General features: G+C 40.7%; 1 protein-coding gene across 2 annotated transcripts in view; it reads left to right on the forward strand.

Moving 5' to 3' along the window:
• Positions 1-377: 377 nt before the first annotated feature.
• Positions 378-18,143, forward strand: part of PI4KA (phosphatidylinositol 4-kinase alpha) — a 520,678-nt gene continuing 502,912 nt past the window's right edge. For both annotated transcript variants that reach the window (XM_069215218.1, XM_069215217.1), the window contains exons 1-2: positions 378-606; positions 11,674-11,790. In XM_069215218.1, the coding sequence (XP_069071319.1) occupies positions 508-606; positions 11,674-11,790 (216 nt within the window). In that variant the 5' untranslated portion in view covers positions 378-507. The remainder of the gene's footprint in view (positions 607-11,673; positions 11,791-18,143) is intronic.

Raw genomic sequence — 18,143 nt, forward strand, 5'->3', positions numbered from 1 at the left:
ATAAATTACCGCTGTCTCGGAGCTGAGGATTTGTTGTTCTCGAAAGAGGGAATGGAAAAAGAAACAGTGAATATGTAGTGCTTCTGACATTGTATTCTTTATTCAATGTACTAAACAAACATAACATAAATGGTTAAAGTGGTCGATTTTCACTGTTATCTATTTGAAAATTATTGTATTTGTACTGAATTAAAATTACTTTTAATTTTCTGTTGCTTTCAAAGAAAAACACATTTCTCCGTTTTAAGATGGCGAGCGAGATGACGAAAGGCCGTCGAGATAAACCCGAGCCCGCAGTCTTGTCCTTCTTCTGTGTCGCCTAGTTTAATGTTTTGGTAAGCACGACTTTTGGTTTCCGGAGTCTTCCGTCACGTGGTCCGAGCGGCTTGGCCAATCCCGTTGGACCCCCTGTCAGCTGTCGGAGCCCAGAAGCCTCTCCCGGGCTGTCACCGGTACCTGTCTCGCCTCTGACATCGGTGCGGCGGAGCCACAGCCCCCGCACCCAAGATGTCAGCCAAGGGAGGAGGCCCTCGGGCCTTCTACTTCAACACCGTGCTGTCCCTGGCCCGATCTCTGGCCGTGCAGAGGCCGGCCCCCCTGGACAAGGTAAGGGTGGGGCAGTGATGAGGGTCGCTCCCATAAGTGGGGTGTAAGAGGCATCAGTATGGTGAGATGGAGAGTGAAGGCACTGCAGGGCGATAGAGCTGCCACATTTCCTTGGTTCATGCGTAATGTGCTGCTCCAGTCCAGTTTTTTTCCCTTTGAATTATGGGACTTGTAGTCCTGTTTTCTAATGGGATAAACAAGACTACACGTCCCAGAATTCAAAGAAAAACCCCCGTAATGAAGCAGCACATCAGAGTAAGTAGTGCTAGAGTGAATTGTAATGGCAGAGCACCAAGTGCTGCTGATAGAGCGAGAGCAGGCACTGTAGGGCTAGGAGCAGAAGAGCAGGCACTGCAGAGTTATAGTAAGTGGGGGCACTGGATGAGTAAGATAGAGGTTGAGAAGAAGCACTGCATGAAGAGTTGGTTGGGAGTGGAATGTTGATCTGCAATATGACATGCTTTAGTTTCAAGTGCCATTTTTACAACACAGCAAGAGCTTAGAGGGGAGATTAGCCAGAGAAATAGATAGAGCTAGACTTGTTTTAGTTATTTATGCATTCATACATTGCTATATAGCACAAACGTTACCCAAAAGTGCCAGAGCACTTTACATTAGACCCATGCCGTTGCATGGGTAGTTAAAGAGTGTTCACAAATTTTCAAATATCACCAAATAAAGTAAAATAAAATAACCTGTAGAATGAAAACATCGAAAATAATTACTGAAAAAAGAAATCAGTTGTACAATATGCACATGCAGCAGTGGAAAGGTTGTAACACCTGTTGAAGTGGAGGTAGTGCAGGTCTGTGCCAAGAGGTGATTGAACGTGTTCTCAATAGAAAGAATAGCAACAGTGTCATAGCTAACATATTGCTAAAGGCATAGGGTTTCATTTCTGTTTAGAAGGTGAGTGAACATGTTCTTAATGGAGAGGATTAGCTGCAGTGTGTTAGCTAAAGCATTGTTGAAGGAGAGCTTTCAGTTCTGTTTTGAGCGTCGCCAGCAAGGTTTGGAGGTAGTGAGTTCCAAATTCTGGTTGCGCTACCTGAGAAGCATTGTGCCAGGAGTTGTTCCTTTTTAATAGTTGAGGGTTCTAGCAGGAACACTTTGGTGTTTTGCAATGGTTTAGATTAGAACCTCCTGAAAGCTTGAGTTTGACTGCTAGGTAAACTTGAGTGCATGTCCTTATGGATGATGCACGCAAGCTTTATACATCCCTGGTTTCAATGGGCAACCAGTGGAGATAGGCCAGATAGATGTGATGTGGTCTTACCTTTTGGCCCCATACACAAAACATGCTGCTGTGGGTAGAATCGATTTCAGGGACATGAGATGAGGTTTGGGGAGACCAGTCAAGAGACATTTGCAATTTGGAAGAGCAGCAAGGTATGAGTCAGAGATTTCAGATCTGGCTCTGAAATGTAGCAGCCTATTTTCCAGAGAAGGCACAGTTGATAGCACGCTTTTCTGGCCATGGTGCTGATTTGAGACTTCAAGTTGAACTTCTTGTCTAGGAGGACTCCACTGGATTTGTCACTGTTAACACTGGTGGGTTTACTTTTGAGGATGTTGAGTGTGTCCATCCAGGATTGTAATGAAAACATTGATTTTGTAAGCGAGTTGAGGAGAAGTTCAGTTTTTGAAGAGTTCAGTTTTAAGTGATGAGAAGTAATTCAGTTTTGAACAATTTAGGGTGATGGTGAGGTGTTAGATGTTGTTTGGTGAGGACATCTTTAGGTATAATTGTGTGTCATCGGCACATTAATGATAGAAAATTCCTGCTTTCAAAAGGACTCCTCCTGGTGGCTCAGTATACTGGTTGAATAGGATTGGGGAAAGGATAGACCTTTGGGGGATCCCCTGCTCATCCGTGCTGAGAGACAGTCATTCAGTCTTATCCTCTCTGGTCTGCACTTGAGGAAGGATTCAAGCCATTTAAGGACCACACCATCACAGGGGTGTGAAATTTAATACAATTTCTACTTGTCCATGGGATAGGTTGCTTCTTAAATCTACTTGTCCTGTAAAAATAATTTACTTGTCCCTTTGGTGCCATGTAGTGTGGCAACACATTATAGCAGGAATCTCATTATGTAAGAGCTCTGATAATAGCCTCTCTGATTATGCCAGGGCTAATACTATAGTAGGGCTTGAATACTTGCAATAGTCATCCCTACTGTAGCAATTTCCTTATTTTTCTGCCTTTCTGCAGATCTACATACCTGGGCTGGAGGGAGCAGTAAGCAGGGCCGGAATGCCTTTGAGTCTGCATACCTACTAACTTGCATGTTTTAAGGATTTTCACCAGCTCTTTTCTAATCTTTTCCCATAATGAGAGAGGTTGGACATTTACTCCTGACAATAGCAGAAGTAGAAGTTCTTCCAGGGTTGGGAAAAAAGTGGTTGGATGGAAAGTGAACTTGTAAACGCTCCATAGATTTTCACATGAGAAAATCTACACATGCATATTTGCTCTTTCTAAAATACAGTTCACAAATATTTTCTCAGAGTACGATTTCCTGGTCTACTTCTGTAAATTCTTGTTAATTCATTAAAGCCACTAATTCAAAGACGCATCCCATGGGTGCACTTTTGTGACTTTCTTTAAGAATTGGGTCACTAATTAGGTCTGGCGTCGACAAAGACATTTTGTTTTTATTAAAGTTCTACTTCTCGCATTATCTATCGGCTGGCTTTATTGTGGGTGATTGCATTCTGCTCTTCAACAAAGTGCATATTGGCACACAAAGTAGTTTTGTTCAGTGCTAGGAACTGCTGTGGCAATCAGTGGCGTAACAAAACTGGAGCCCCCCGCGAAGGGCATGGAGGGGCCCCTTCTCCAGACTCACTCAGGGCATGTGCTGTGGAGGCCCTGTTGGAGGGGGCTGCAGGGCCTTTGTTACGCCACTGGTGGCAAGGTGTGCTTTTTTAGACCGAAAACATGTTGTTCTTTTTGCCAGTGTTTGTTGCAATGGTGAGAGCCTGGAAGCTCCCACAATAATAGTGTTACAAAAGCCATGTGAAAACAAGACACGCATTGACAAAACCAAAAGACTCACAACAAATGTTGGATCGGTTGGCTTTGCCAGTGCTTGTTTATTTCCATGCGTCCCATAATCTAGTTGAAAATGGTTACATTGATTTTCCATTAGGAATATTTTTTGGAAATACTAGCATGCATCAACACATTTCACTAAATGACGCGTCACAGAAATAGCACCTAAAATTTCATAGCAGCAAAACTTTTTTTCCTACTTGTATTTTTTTCGGAACATTTTTTTTTTTAAAGCAAAGAATCATCACTCTTGCTTACAAGCTTCTTCACACATTTGCATCTAATCAGAGAGCATTCTGGGAGCCTCATATTGTTAAACGTTTCAAACATGTATATACTTTTTTTTTTTTTACTGGAACCACAGTCAGAAGTGCAGTGTGACCTTAAAATGTTTATTTACAGAGCTCACCCTAATAAAGAAGACTTTTCATTAATGAACCATAAATACAAGTTCAAACAGCATTAACATATGGACACACACTTTACCTCAACTAAAGACATTTTCCTTCTCTGTAAACTGGTAGCCAAAGGGTTTGTGCTGCGGGGTGTTGGGCCTACTTGTCCCAATGACAAAATAAACTTGAAAACTTGTTGCCCTTGACCCCACACAATATGTCCTAGGCGTCGGCGATAGGAATTCCACATCCCTGCATCAATGCCCATTTGTTTTTTTAGCATGTCTAGGAGCGTGTAGTGGTGGACCATGTCAAAGGCTGATGATAGGTCAAGAAGAATCAGGAGACTTTAGTTGCCTGAGTCTAGGATTTGAAGTGCATAATCGACCACCTGTAGTAAAACTGTTTCTATGCTCTAGCCCTGAATGAAACAGGATTGGTATTCCTCTAGGAAGTTATCTTTGTGTTGAGTGAGTTGCTTTTCTGTTTACATTTAAATGATGTATGCAAGGAAGGGCAGATTGGAGATCAGGCAATAGTAATTGAGGTCATTTGTATCTGCAGAGAGTTTTTGGAGGAGAGGGGTGAGTTGTCCAGTTTTGAGGCAGTCAAGAAATTTTCCTTGCCTTAGGGAGGGATTTACCAATTAATGCCAGTAAGACAGCATGTGAGTATAAATGTCTTTTGCAGTGTTACCCAGGATTGCGTCCAAAAAGTGGTTTAAGGGTTTAGTTTTCATGATGTAATGGTGTTAAGTATTTGCCAAATGTCTTTGGATTAGCACATCAAGGGAAGGTGGACTTCTCTTGATGTAGATGCGATTTCACTTTGGAGTCGAAAAACGGTGGAAACCCTGCTGCTTTCATTGGTTGGTCATCACATTTGATGGATGTGGAAGTGGAGGGACTGTTGACTTTTTTGACCAGATTGTAGAGTTGCTTTAGTCTGTTCTTGCCTATGTCCAAGAGGGATCTAAAGGGATTGGATTTCTTGCAAAAGATATATCTTTTGTACAGGGACCTTGCACTACAGAGACATTTGAGGTTAGTGGTGGAGGGCGACTGCCTCCATTTCTTCTCTAGAATTCTTAAGACTTTCCCTTCCTCACATAAGGCCTTGTTGAAACATGGGGCTGATAGTTTAGGTTGTTTGTTTTTGCGTTGAAGTGTAGATACATTATCAAGCAGATCAGAGAGACATCCACAGTGGGAAGTCAAGTCACTGACATCTGTGATGGAGCTGGTAGGAGGTACTACCTTCCGAGCAGTGTTTCTAAGTATACTGATATACATGTTCCTGGTGTCTTGAAACCAGGTTATTGCTCTTTTCGGTTGGCCCATTGTCACCATCTAAGAGAATTGTAAGGTAAAGGGAATGATTGGATTAGTGTATCGGTATGGGTTCATCAACTAAGAGCAGGTCTCCTTCGGAGATAATTAGGTCTCAAGGCCTATGCACTCCAGCTATCCATATCCAGTCAGTTGTGACTGTGGCTTGCAGCATGGGCTGTCTAAAGGTTTATTTTATAGTGCAGACTGGGATTATGGCTTGCCTCAGGAAACATGCTGCATACTGACAACCTTGTCAATAGCCTGTTGTGAGGTCTGCCTTATCACCCCTTCCCCTTCTGAGGTTGGTGAACATCCCCTATGAAGCAGGAATTGTTTCACAGTATTTGATGTAAGATATCTATATTCCTGGGGGAGACGCCTGAGCCCAAAGAGGCAATATTCCATCACCAAAACATGTTTATGGAAAAGAGAAGTAGAGTCCATTGCATTGAAAAGAGAAATAGGGTCCATTGTTCAGCCTACCTGTTTTAAAAAAAAAATTGTGGTAGGGAGACTCCAGTAAAAATCTTTTTAGCTTACCCACATAAAAAGCTAACATCGGTCTAACAGTTTAACAAAGGGATTACGTGTCAGTATAAGTAACATAACCTCACCCAAACTAGGGAACCCATAACTGGAAAACTGTACAACTAGTGGACAATAATACACCTTAGTGCTTCCCAGAGTAAGATATGGGACCCACTGATGAAGATACTACACCGGGTATGTGAGCATTCATCATCCTATATAAGTACATGAATATATGGTAATTCTGTAAGAGATTTGACTGTTTCTTGCTGGAGTTTTGTGCTTCTTGTATGTTTGCCTGTTTCTAAAAATGATACAATTGTCCTTTAACTTCTTTTACTCACTATTTTGGTTGTTGGCTACTTGCTTTGTATCTTTGCTGTCTGCATAAGAGAATCGTGTGGTGACCCTTCTGATGCTGTCACCTGCCCTTTACTTTATTATTGATGTTGGGGAATGTTGCGCTGCAGCTGTCCATGCTGTACCTCATTGTGTTGTGAAGTTGATATAAAGCTTTTCACTCCACATAGGAAAAACAATCCACATTGGCAACACTTGTTTTAATGCATGATGTAAGTGAAAGAGTGAACCCTCGCAAAACATGTGAGCAGAGTTTGTTTTTGGTTTCACAAGTGAACCAAACAGTTTTTGAAATAGAGTAGGAGACTATGTAAAAATGTAAAAAGTAACTGAGAAGTGACTCCATGTTATGAATAACACGTCCAACTAATTTTGGCATTTTAGCCAACAGCACTTTGCTCGCGGGTCCTTTGATCCCATAATAAAACTGATAAAAGCAAAACTACAAATCCCAGAACGCAACAAGCTGTTGGCTGAAACAAAATAGATGATGGGGTACTATGTCATAATGCCAAAGTGCAGAGTTGTGAAATGCAAAAAAACTTTTAGTTCATGTGTTTCTGCCGCTTTTCTGTAGGCAATCACAGTTAAACAGCCCAGTGGGCGAGAGAGTGGAAATATCATTCCAGGTGCAGATGTGAGTGTTTCCTACTAATGGGCTAGCAGGAATACTCCTTGAAAAAACAACTTCTTAAAAGGACCAGTTTACTAGAACGGTGCAAGCATGAGCTAGTTAGACTTGTTTAGAGACATAAAGAAAATAAAAATAATGACCTTTCCCCCTTTCTTCTCCAGCCCATCCTCAAGAGTATTTGTGATTTAGGAGGTGCACTTACACCACCACTGTGATGCACCCTTCCTCAAACATGTGCAGTGCAGGCTGCAGATGCTACCCTGTGTGGGCAACCAGTGAATGCAGGGTTAAGGCACGTGTTAGCACTATAGGGGTACAGTGTTGAATAAGTGCGGTTACTGCAGAAGTAAGATAGAGGATGAGTTGAGGTACTTCACGTAGAGTTAGTTCAGGAGGGTTGATGTTGTACATGGGATGCTTTAGTACGAAGTGTAATTTGTAAGATTCAGTGGGATTCTAGAGGGGCGATCGCTCAGAGTGAGAGATAGCTGAACCTCTTACACGGTGTGGACCAACGTTGCTCCAGGACTGTAAATAAAGATAAGTACTGAATCCTGTGGTTGTGATTACTAACACTACAAATTGGTGACTATGATAGGATTACAGCTCAGGCATATAATCTGATCCTCCACTTGAAACAGAAATGCGAGTATGAGACATGGATAGAACTACTGACATTTCACTGAATAAAGCAAGAATCAACAAATCAAAGAAATTCATTTTAATGGATATTTGTTTTTGAGTACATTGAAGGTACTGTTATATGAGTAGGACTAATATTCTTACTGTTGGGTCAGACTGAGCTGGTTAAATTAACGGTGCGGCAACATTTGAAGTGTGCTGGACTGCTTGGTTGTGCCTTAGCTTGCACTAATAAATGTATACATGAGCGCAAGAAATGCTCTCTAGGAAGTCTTGATAAGAAGACCCCAATGCTTACTTTTCACCATCTCTATGTGTAGCCATAGACCAGTTTACATTTTTCCAACACAACCAAGGAAAATATGAAATTATTGATAACTACATCTCAGCACTGCTGGTTTGGAACTTTGCATGATGAACATAGAGCCCAAGTGGTCATGCACACTAATGTTATGTATATTTGTACAGTGTGCTAATCGCCCGTGAGGGTATCCAGGCACTTTGCTGGTAGTTTGGTGGCTGTCTCCTTGATGAGATTAAGCTAGGAGCCAGTTCTTCAGCTTCTTGCAGAACTACAGGATCAATGCGGAGGCTCTGATGTTGTTTGGGAGGCCGTTCCACACTTTGAGGGAGATGTAGGCGAAGATGCAACTTCAATTTCAAGAGTGGTTAAGGGTAAATGGGGATTTGTCCTTGAAAAACGCGGTAGCCATTGTTCAGAAAGGTTGAAATAGTAAGCAAAGTAAGGAATGGTAACAGAGAAGGGAAACCAAAAGACACCAAGGCAACATATTCATATTGTGAATCAATCGAGGTGGGGAATATAAAGAGAGGGACCCAGCCATGAAATAGGCGTTATGAAGGTGGTATTTATGAAGAATTTGCTTACAGCAAAATAATGTTCTGCACTCAAAGAGGCATGGTAGTATGAACAGTATGGCACACTAGGAAATCCTTGTCCAACGGATGCTGACAGTATGCCAAGTCTGCCATTATGCTGTAAAAGAGCACCACTGTACCAAGGATGGTCACAGTATGTCAAGAATGACCACCAATCTATCAGGAACAATATGATGCCAGAGATGATAAAGTGTATATCATGTGTGCCCACAATACAGGGAGTGCAGAATTATTAGGCAAGTTGTATTTTTGAGGATTAATATTATTATTGAACAACAACCATGTTCTCAATGAACCCAACAAACTCATTAATATCAAAGCTGAATATTTTTGGAAGTAGTTTTTAGTTTGTTTTTAGTTTTAGCTATGTTAGGGGGATATCTGTGTGTGCAGGTGACTATTACTGTGCATAATTATTAGGCAACTTAACAAAAAAAAATATATACCCATTTCAATTATTTATAATTACCAGTGAAACCAATATAACATCTCAACATTCACAAATATACATTTCTGACATTCAAAAACAAAACAAAAACAAATCAGTGACCAATATAGCCACCTTTCTTTGCAAGGACACTCAAAAGCCTGCCATCCATGGATTCTGTCAGTGTTTTGATCTGTTCACCATCAACATTGCGTGCAGCAGCAACCACAGCCTCCCAGACACTGTTCAGAGAGGTGTACTGTTTTCCCTCCTTGTAAATCTCACATTTGATGATGGACCACAGGTTCTCAATGGGGTTCAGATCAGGTGAACAAGGAGGCCATGTCATTAGATTTCCTTCTTTTATACCCTTTCTTGCCAGCCACGCTGTGGAGTACTTGGACGCGTGTGATGGAGCATTGTCCTGCATGAAAACCATGTTTTTCTTGAAGGATGCAGACTTCTTCCTGTACCACTGCTTGAAGAAGGTGTCTTCCAGGAACTGGCAGTAGGACTGGGAGTTGAGCTTGACTCCATCCTCAACCCGAAAAGGCCCCACAAGCTCATCTTTGATGATACCAGCCCAAACCAGTACTCCACCTCCACCTTGCTGGCGTCTGAGTCGGACTGGAGCTCTCTGCCCTTTACCAATCCAGCCACGGGCCCATCAAGACTCACTCTCATTTCATCAGTCCATAAAACCTTAGAAAAATCAGTCTTGAGATATTTCTTGGCCCAGTCTTGACGTTTCAGCTTGTGTGTCTTGTTCAGTGGTGGTCGTCTTTCAGCCTTTCTTACCTTGGCCATGTCTCTGAGTATTGCACACCTTGTGCTTTTGGGCACTCCAGTGATGTTGCAGCTCTGAAATATGGCCAAACTGGTGGCAAGTGGCATCGTGGCAGCTGCACGCTTGACTTTTCTCAGTTCATAGGCAGTTATTTTGCGCCTTGGTTTTTCCACACGCTTCTTGCGACCCTGTTGACTATTTTGAATGAAACGCTTGATTGTTCGATGATCACGCTTCAGAAGCTTTGCAATTTTAAGAGTGCTGCATCCCTCTGCAAGATATCTCACTATTTTTGACTTTTCTGAGCCTGTCAAGTCCTTCTTTTGACCCATTTTGCCAAAGGAAAGGAAGTTGCCTAATAATTATGCACACCTGATATAGGGTGTTGATGTCATTAGACCACACCCCTTCTCATTACAGAGATGCAAATCACCTAATATGCTTAATTGGTAGTAGGCTTTCGAGCCTATACAGCTTGGAGTAAGACAACATGCATAAAGAGGATGATGTGGTCAAAATACTCATTTGCCTAATAATTCTGCACTCCCTGTACAGTAGGAAAAAACACCACTATCTCAGCATAGCAGGGGTGGGCATCATTCCATAAATGCCTACAAGTTGACAATAAATATCATTCAACAAGGGCCAACATTTTAATAGGGGTGGGCAATGAGCATAGTTACATTGATGCCCATAAGCGGCCAAGAATTACCAGCATCATACCATGGATAGTATAATTACACCGTTGGAATAGAAAACTTGTCTTGGATGTCTAAAATATTTTACCAGAAAGAGTCTTGGATATCATCCTATGGATTCCATAAGTTGGCAAGAACTACATACTCTGACACACTGCTTTCAATGTTTGTTTTTAATTTAAGCTTAGTTTGACTGCTTTGTGACTCCTGCTGACACACTTACTACTGATTGACACTCCTGGGAGGAGGGATGTGCAGGCAGGAGCGCCTCAGATGGGCAGGGGGAAAGAGGTGAAAGATGTGCATGGCTTAAGTACTGGCATACTGGAGTTCCTGGGAGATGGAGAGGTTCAGGTCATGCAGGCAAGAGGCACACAGGGGCACGGGTGCCTTAGAGGGCCATCTGGTGGTGTGCTTGGGCAGAAGGACGAGAAATACATTCTTAGCTAAGTTTAATCTTAAAAGTTCTCAAATATTGTTTATCAAGGAAGTGTTCTCAAATACTGTTAAATCAAAATTCAGATATGAAACATAAGTCAGATCCTACTGAATCAAAATACCCAACACTATATACCTGTAAAATATTGATTTCCTAACACAAGTTAAATTGTTGCGTACAAAAATAGATAAGGTTGTGGTACTGGATAAAGTTGAGATACTAGATTCTCATACCCACTGAACCTAGCATATCAGTGAGCATCAATATGGAAGGATTTGCTATCACCAGGTAAAATACTCAACACTATATACCTGTAAAATATTGATTTCCTAATACAAGTTGGTTACAAATATAGATAAAGTTGGGGTACTAGATAAAGTTGAGATACTAGATTCATATACCCACTGAGCCTAGCAAATCAGTAAGCATCAATATGAAAGGATTTGCTATCACCAGGTAAAAATCAGCAGCAATAATTTAATTTCCACAACACTGACTTTTAGTCCCTCAATTGTTTTCTTATTCCTGCCTGCAATAACTAATGGCTCAAGTGCCTACGTAAACAGAAAAGGTGATTGCCATTTTGTCCCTTCAGTCATACGCAGTGGGTCAAAAGGAACTTAATAAAAAACGTATCAGTCCTTTTCTGATGGAATGTACGCTTTGCCCCTCTAAAGGTATGTCCAGCATTCATATGGTCCAGTGTACACCATAAGAGTCACAATTTATGCCGTTGGATGCCGTTTCCGTACCCTTGCTTATTAACATATCCTGCAAATCCCTTTGTGTCCAAATGTCCAGAACGCTTCAATAATCTCTTTTATCTGTGTGTGTTCTTATATCCTGTACTGATTCTTCCCTGTTGCAGGTGCAGAAGTTGCTTTGCATGTGCCCTGTGGATTTTCATGGCATATTCCAACTGGATGAGCGCCGCAGGGATGCTGTTATTGCACTTGGCATTTTCTTGGTGGAATCAGACTTGCAGGTAATAAGACTTTTTCTTTGTTTGACATGTTCACTGGCAGTATAGAGAGTAGTAATTCTGTAAACATTAAATATATACTGTCTATAAACATTATGGAAGTGTTATCTCTGACCGAGCTGCCAAAGTGCATGATAAATTAGACACAAGATGTACTGGGAACTGGATACTATGTTAAATTTGTATAAATAATATGATGGTCTTTATATCCCAGAAGTAGTGGGCTCAGACTGCCACGTCACAGGTTAGAAATACCAAAGCAAATTATGTAGCTACATCCCCATGACAAAAGATGCATGCGCTTGTATAGTGTAGAAAAAAAAACTAAAGAGAAGCCATAGTAATACTAGACAAAGTGAGCGGTTTGGATTATATCCTTATAAGGTGCTAAAGTTCAGCTATTTCGAGGGCTGTTAACGTACGCCTTTTCTCATCAAAAAGAATGTAAGGCCTGTGTACAGTGGCTTAGAGAGATGAGCTGCACCTTGCATTGCTGTTTGTCTTTGTCCTAATTTTTAAAAAGCGATGACAAGCAATATGTAAAATTGTCAGCGAGGAGTACGTTGAACAGGTCACTAAGGAGCTAGTGATTCAGAAGGAGTATCTTTCAGGCAAGGTGGGGGGATTGCGAGACAAGGAAGAACAGGAAGCATATGTATTTCACAGTATTTATAAAACGTGAACGTAGCCAAGAAGCAATGGAGCCGTGCACAATAATAGAAGAAAAGTATGGTAGTATGTGGCTGTTTACAGAAAGACAGCTATTACGTGTATTCCAGTGGTGTTGAGGGGCAGTGTTCCTTGAAAAGTTGAGTCTTTACCATCTTTCTGATTTGTAGGTGGATTGTAGCAGTTCTGGTGTCAGTGGGGGATGCTGTGTCATGTCCTAGGATAATAGACAGATGTCATCTGCTTTCATTGACAGGAAAGAGATAGAAAAAGAAAGGTACACACATGGACATTTTTGAGCAGAACACACTTAGTAAAAAAACAAAACCACAGATTTGGATTTTGAAGGGTAAATCTATGGGGTGCCTCTGAGTGTGAAATTCAGTACTGAGATGGGAGTCTAGTTTCATGTCAGGAAACATTGGTGCTCAGTAACCCATATATGTTTGAAGTATTGTTCGAAGAGTCATTTAGGGTTCAATGTTAAATCGACTAAATGTCTGTAATTGGAGCCTTTTCTGATCCTTGGGTCAAAGTGGGGATTGGTGACATGCTGTGCAATGATGGCATGACAACAGCATTGCTGACACTTTTGTCGTTTGTATTGTCAGTATGAGGTGATTTTGAGGATAAGTAGTTGAAGCTTCTCTACTAGTGGTCTAGTAAGTGGTGTAAAGGAAGTGGCTTTTTGGATGCCGCTGGGAGGATGTGGGTCTAGGAAAGAACGGCTTCAGTCCCCTGTAATCTTAGTTTGGGGATGGAGGCTCTGACAAGGTCAAGAGTGGAGTGCTTGAGAGCTCTTGTTCCCCCAGTGTTCAACATTCTCTTGCCATATGTTCACAAAGTGGGTGGCAGCAAAGGGAGTATACTATGCTGTGATTTCCCTCGCTGGTGGGTTTTGGGCTCCGTTGGCTGAGCAGTGTTATGCATGGAGGTATAGGCCGTCATTACTGCAAGACTTTATATAGGGGAGTAGCCTTGGGATGATGCAGCTGTGAGCATGATTTACTTCAGTTTGTGATAAGTGCTCCTGTACAACGCAACAGTGTAAGTTAAGGTCTACCAATCAGAGTCTCATTTCACCCACCAAAAACATCATTGTTGAAGAAGGAATTTCAGAACACAATCTTGACTTTTTTTTTTTTTGTATGTTTAAGACAAAGCTTTATGCACTTCCAAAAACAGTAGAATTAATTTAAGTGATGTTCCTAACTTCTGCTAATAGCCACATGTCAAAGGTTACTACTTAGATGGTGAATTTAATGCCTAGGAAACGAAAGCTAATCTTTCTACAGGAAAAGATAGCTGGGTAATGATATGATATTGCGGTGCTCAATTATCTTCTTTAAACAGGGCAGACTTCATTGTGGGATGAGTGTGTGATTCACTGAGGTTGCAGAAATTGAAGTTCTTCTAGGGTATTGAAAAATTCTGATTGGAATATCTGGGATGGGTCTTTTGGAAGCAGAATCAAAGAAACGGGAAATCGAGTAAACATTTGGAGGAACCGGAACCCAGATACCATTCTCTTCACTTTTCACTTTGTATTTGTTAGTCCATGGCTCTCTTGCTAGGTGAGAAAATATATTGCTAAAATACCAATCATTTTAAGAGTCAGTGAAATTGCAATTGTGCAAACTGCATAGATGGATCATCAGTTTTCTGTATGTTGGTTGTTGCCTGCAGTTCATGGGACAAATTAGTAAAAATATATTGAATTGCTTCTAAAGAGAATGTTACTAACGGAATGTGAGAGAAAAAAGTGATGCAGACCTAGAGAACAATGGTAGAGGAAGAGAATAAAGTCACTTTGAGGGTAACTGGGACAGTAAGAAATGTATATCTTTCTGGGTATAAAGTATGAGCCGGGTGATTGGAATTTAAATTTAGGTATCTGAGGATCTGGTAGCTGTTGGGTAACCATGATAGGTGGTATATGATGATTTGCAGAACAAGTTAAGCTTTGCCAAGCAGTGAAGTTACAAAAAAGAATGCTCTTCTTCAACAATTGGATTGTTGCTCCCCACTCCAAGGAGTTGATTAACATAAAGCTGGGTGATAATTCATCACTGTCAAAATATATTTAAACAAAGGTCTCAGACAACGCTGCGTTTTAGCACTGCTGCTATTCAATTTATTTGTGGTAGATATTAAATCAACTGTAAGGAATCGGAGGGCGTATCCTCCAAACTTAAATGGATTAAGTAGGAGTGTACTGCAATTTGTAGATGACTCTGTGCTGCTAGACTACAATACTGTGGGGCTCCAGCATACACTAAGTAACTTAAACGCATACCATCGATCGGACAAGCTGGAGGTCAATGAATCTAGGAAGATTGGCTTTCCAGCCATATATAACAAAAGGATGTGGTCCCTTCATCTTAAACCTATTCAAAATGTGGCTTCATATATGTACCTGAGTGGTAGAGTTCTGAGCTATCGAACCATCTGACCAACATCTACAAACATCTGATATTAAAGTTAGGACATTAAAACATGGTTTTCTAAAACTAAGAAAATAGCTGGACCAAAAATAGCATTTCTAGATGTAACAAGATTAACATTTGTGCCAATCCATGTCTGTGTACGGAGGCATTTCCCGAAAATTTGATACATGGATAAATAAGTTCCAGGGAAGCTTACATAGAAATATTTTTCAATTAATGAATTCAACCAGTCAAGAACAAATCTGCTTAGAAATTTAAAAAAAATGATCCGCCCCTTGCACAGAATCCAAACTTTTTAAATGTTGGTTCAAACCAGGAAATAATTTGATTTAGTGAATCTTGTAAATAGACCTGGTGGCATAAAACAGTTGATGAGACATTTAGAATCTTAATATGAACATAAAATGGGAACTGGGTATTTCATATCAAACTTTACATAAAAATAATAATTAAAGGTCTTAAATCAACAAAAATGATGTTATTAAACTTAACCAAAGGATCCAGATGGTCGTTTAGAGGTATGACTCAAATGACATTTGCTTAAAACCTCAAGTGGCCCGACTGGAAACAAAAAATTCAGCATCTTCGATTTAAATTTTTTGGGCTTGGAAGATGTCAAACATCCATGAAAATTCAAGAGACCATATACCCACTGCTATTTTTGTGAACATAAGAAGGAATGTTTGCTCATATACTTTGATGCTGTCCAACCTATTTGGACAAATGTCTGAAGTTTTTAGCTCCATCTTTTTCATCTCCTAAAAGTGTGAACCTGTAACAATGTAATATATGCTTGTTTCATAGCTTGGCAGTGATGTAAGTGGCTTAATCAAATGTATACATGCTATATCAAAGTGCTTAGAAAAAGGACATCAATAGAATTAAATCAACCTGAGCCAAAGTTCTGTTATGTGGGTCTTGATATGGTCTATGTTTAGCTGTGAAGGTGATACTAATAATTTGATTTTAAATTGTACTTATCAACTGATTTTTTTTATATTGATTTGTTTTTCATGAGCAATTAAATTATTCATTAATTCATTCATTCATTCTAAAAAGGGCAGAAAGTGACACTGTGCGACCTAAAGCGGGAAAGGAAAGTATGTAGGTTATTGGCCCTGGGTTTGGGACAGTATTTAGAAAGCAGTGGAGTGCAGAAATGGTATCTCTTGTTACTTTTATCCTATAACTTGTGCACCAGTTCTATGATGTCACTGCCTAGGTTTGTGAGGTTGTATGATGTGTGAGAGGTCTGGAATGCGAGGATTCCACCACAAGACATCAGTCTGCAGTAGAACTAGGATGAGCTCAGAGGGACACCAGCTCCTGGTACCTGTGTGTTGCATGAAATTTACTGAAGATAACTTCTGTCTGAATAACCCAGTAAACCTGTGGAATATTTCTGGCAGCTTGTGGACAGTGGTCTCACTTTGGGAAATGAGAATGCTGTGTAGTGAGTACTAAGGTCTGTAAGGTCCAATCTACAGTGAATCCTATAAAGAAGAAAGATCTATATGTTACCATTACATTTGCCCCACCAGTTGGTTCAGAAAGAAAAGTAGCTAGCATCTGAAGAAAAGAGGTAGGATGACTTATGAGCTAGGAGATGGACCTGCTTCACTAAGACCAAGTAGCTAACATCTGAAGCAGTGAGGATATGCCTTGAGGCTTCTCTGCCTTGAGCACAATCTAGAGATTCGGCCATGTAGTGCTGGGAAAAAATTCTGATCAGTGGGAGGGCTGATCAGGCACTATTTCAATATCTAACTAATTTGCCTGTTTGAGTGACAGAAAGGTGGAGAAGGCATAGCAGTGTTTCCCATAATAGCCATTTTTGTCCCTTGGAGATGTTTTTACTGTTTTGAAGAAAGGTTGCACACTGTCATCTAGGCGTGGGGTCCAATTGCAAAATCCTTGTTCAGCTTTTTAATTACCAAAGTGGCCCGCAAGCATGCAGTATGGAGTATTGATATGCCTGCTGTCACCATTCTGAGTAACATTCTTGTTGCCATAGCGGTACTTAATCTTCAAGTGTAGGACGAGTGGCGCTCCTCAAGTGCAAGGCGCTGTTGGTGATGCAAGTACAAGGTGTGTGATGGCTCTGCCAAAAAAGTGCAAGGCGGCCCCTTTCTGTTGTCTGCATCTTGGTGTGCAGCAGCCTTCTTCTGGTGCCTCATCCATCTGTTACTTTTAAACTGTGGTGATGGACGTCTGCAGTGAAATGGTAGCTTTTGTTAGTTCTTGCATGTGCTGTGAAGTATGTACACATAATGTGATGAGGTTATGCATTTTCTCTAAAAAGGAAAAAGACTGCAGTTGTGAATGCTGTGATTCTGTTTTAAAGAAAGGTGCATGTCCTTTCAAACAGATTGCTGACTGTTCTGCTTTTTATGCAGTTTGGAAGTTTATTGAGTCTGTAGCAGTTTGTTTCCCTCAGAGCATTGTTCTGGTTCTTGGCACAGTTTGTGTAGTCGTGACAAAAGTTGCTAATTTTAAATTATTGCCAGAAATAAAACTTATATTCATAACACAGTTGGATTTTGAAATCTCAGTGAGAATTTCTTGAAAACGTAGTTACATTCACAGTGTTGGAGTGCCGATGTAAACAGATTTTGTTTGCCTTTTGTGCTGTTCATTGTCAGTGATATTACATGTTGTTGAGATTCAAGCAGGGTAGAAATTTGAGTACATGTGATATGGAAAGTGTATTGGCTGTAGTGCCCATGTTTTCTATTTAGGGTGCTGTGAATCCTGCATGTGTGTCTCATTGAGTGGAAAGGAAGGGTGGTGGTCATGTATTTTTGTGGGCTTGTCTGTTGTCCTGAAGCAGTTTTTGTTATTAGACAACCATTTTTATGTGTGTCTGTGTGTGTATGGCAAGAGAGACCTTGATGATTTTGATGATTGTCCGCATTAGTCTTGCAGGGGTATTTAACCCTGTGCGACATGGTTTTGGGTGTGAGGTGTTGCGACTCAGCCATGTACATTGTTTATTCCCTGACACAGAGTTGTGTGGGTGTGTTGGGTATTGGCCATATACTGTTTCTAGCCTTTACATCTTAGTCATTACTGTGCATGGTATTTACCCTGCAGTCTTTGACATAGGTAAGTACCACATAGATACGTATTTAAAATGGGTTTTTACTCTTGCCATGCAATTCTTTACTCTGCATTGTTTTATTAAATAACATTAGTTTAATGTTATATAAAAGGAAGAGAGTTAAGATTCTCATGAAGCTA

Source organism: Pleurodeles waltl, chromosome 11 (assembly GCF_031143425.1).
Source record: "Pleurodeles waltl isolate 20211129_DDA chromosome 11, aPleWal1.hap1.20221129, whole genome shotgun sequence".
In the NCBI taxonomy this organism is placed as follows: Eukaryota; Metazoa; Chordata; class Amphibia; order Caudata; family Salamandridae; genus Pleurodeles; species Pleurodeles waltl.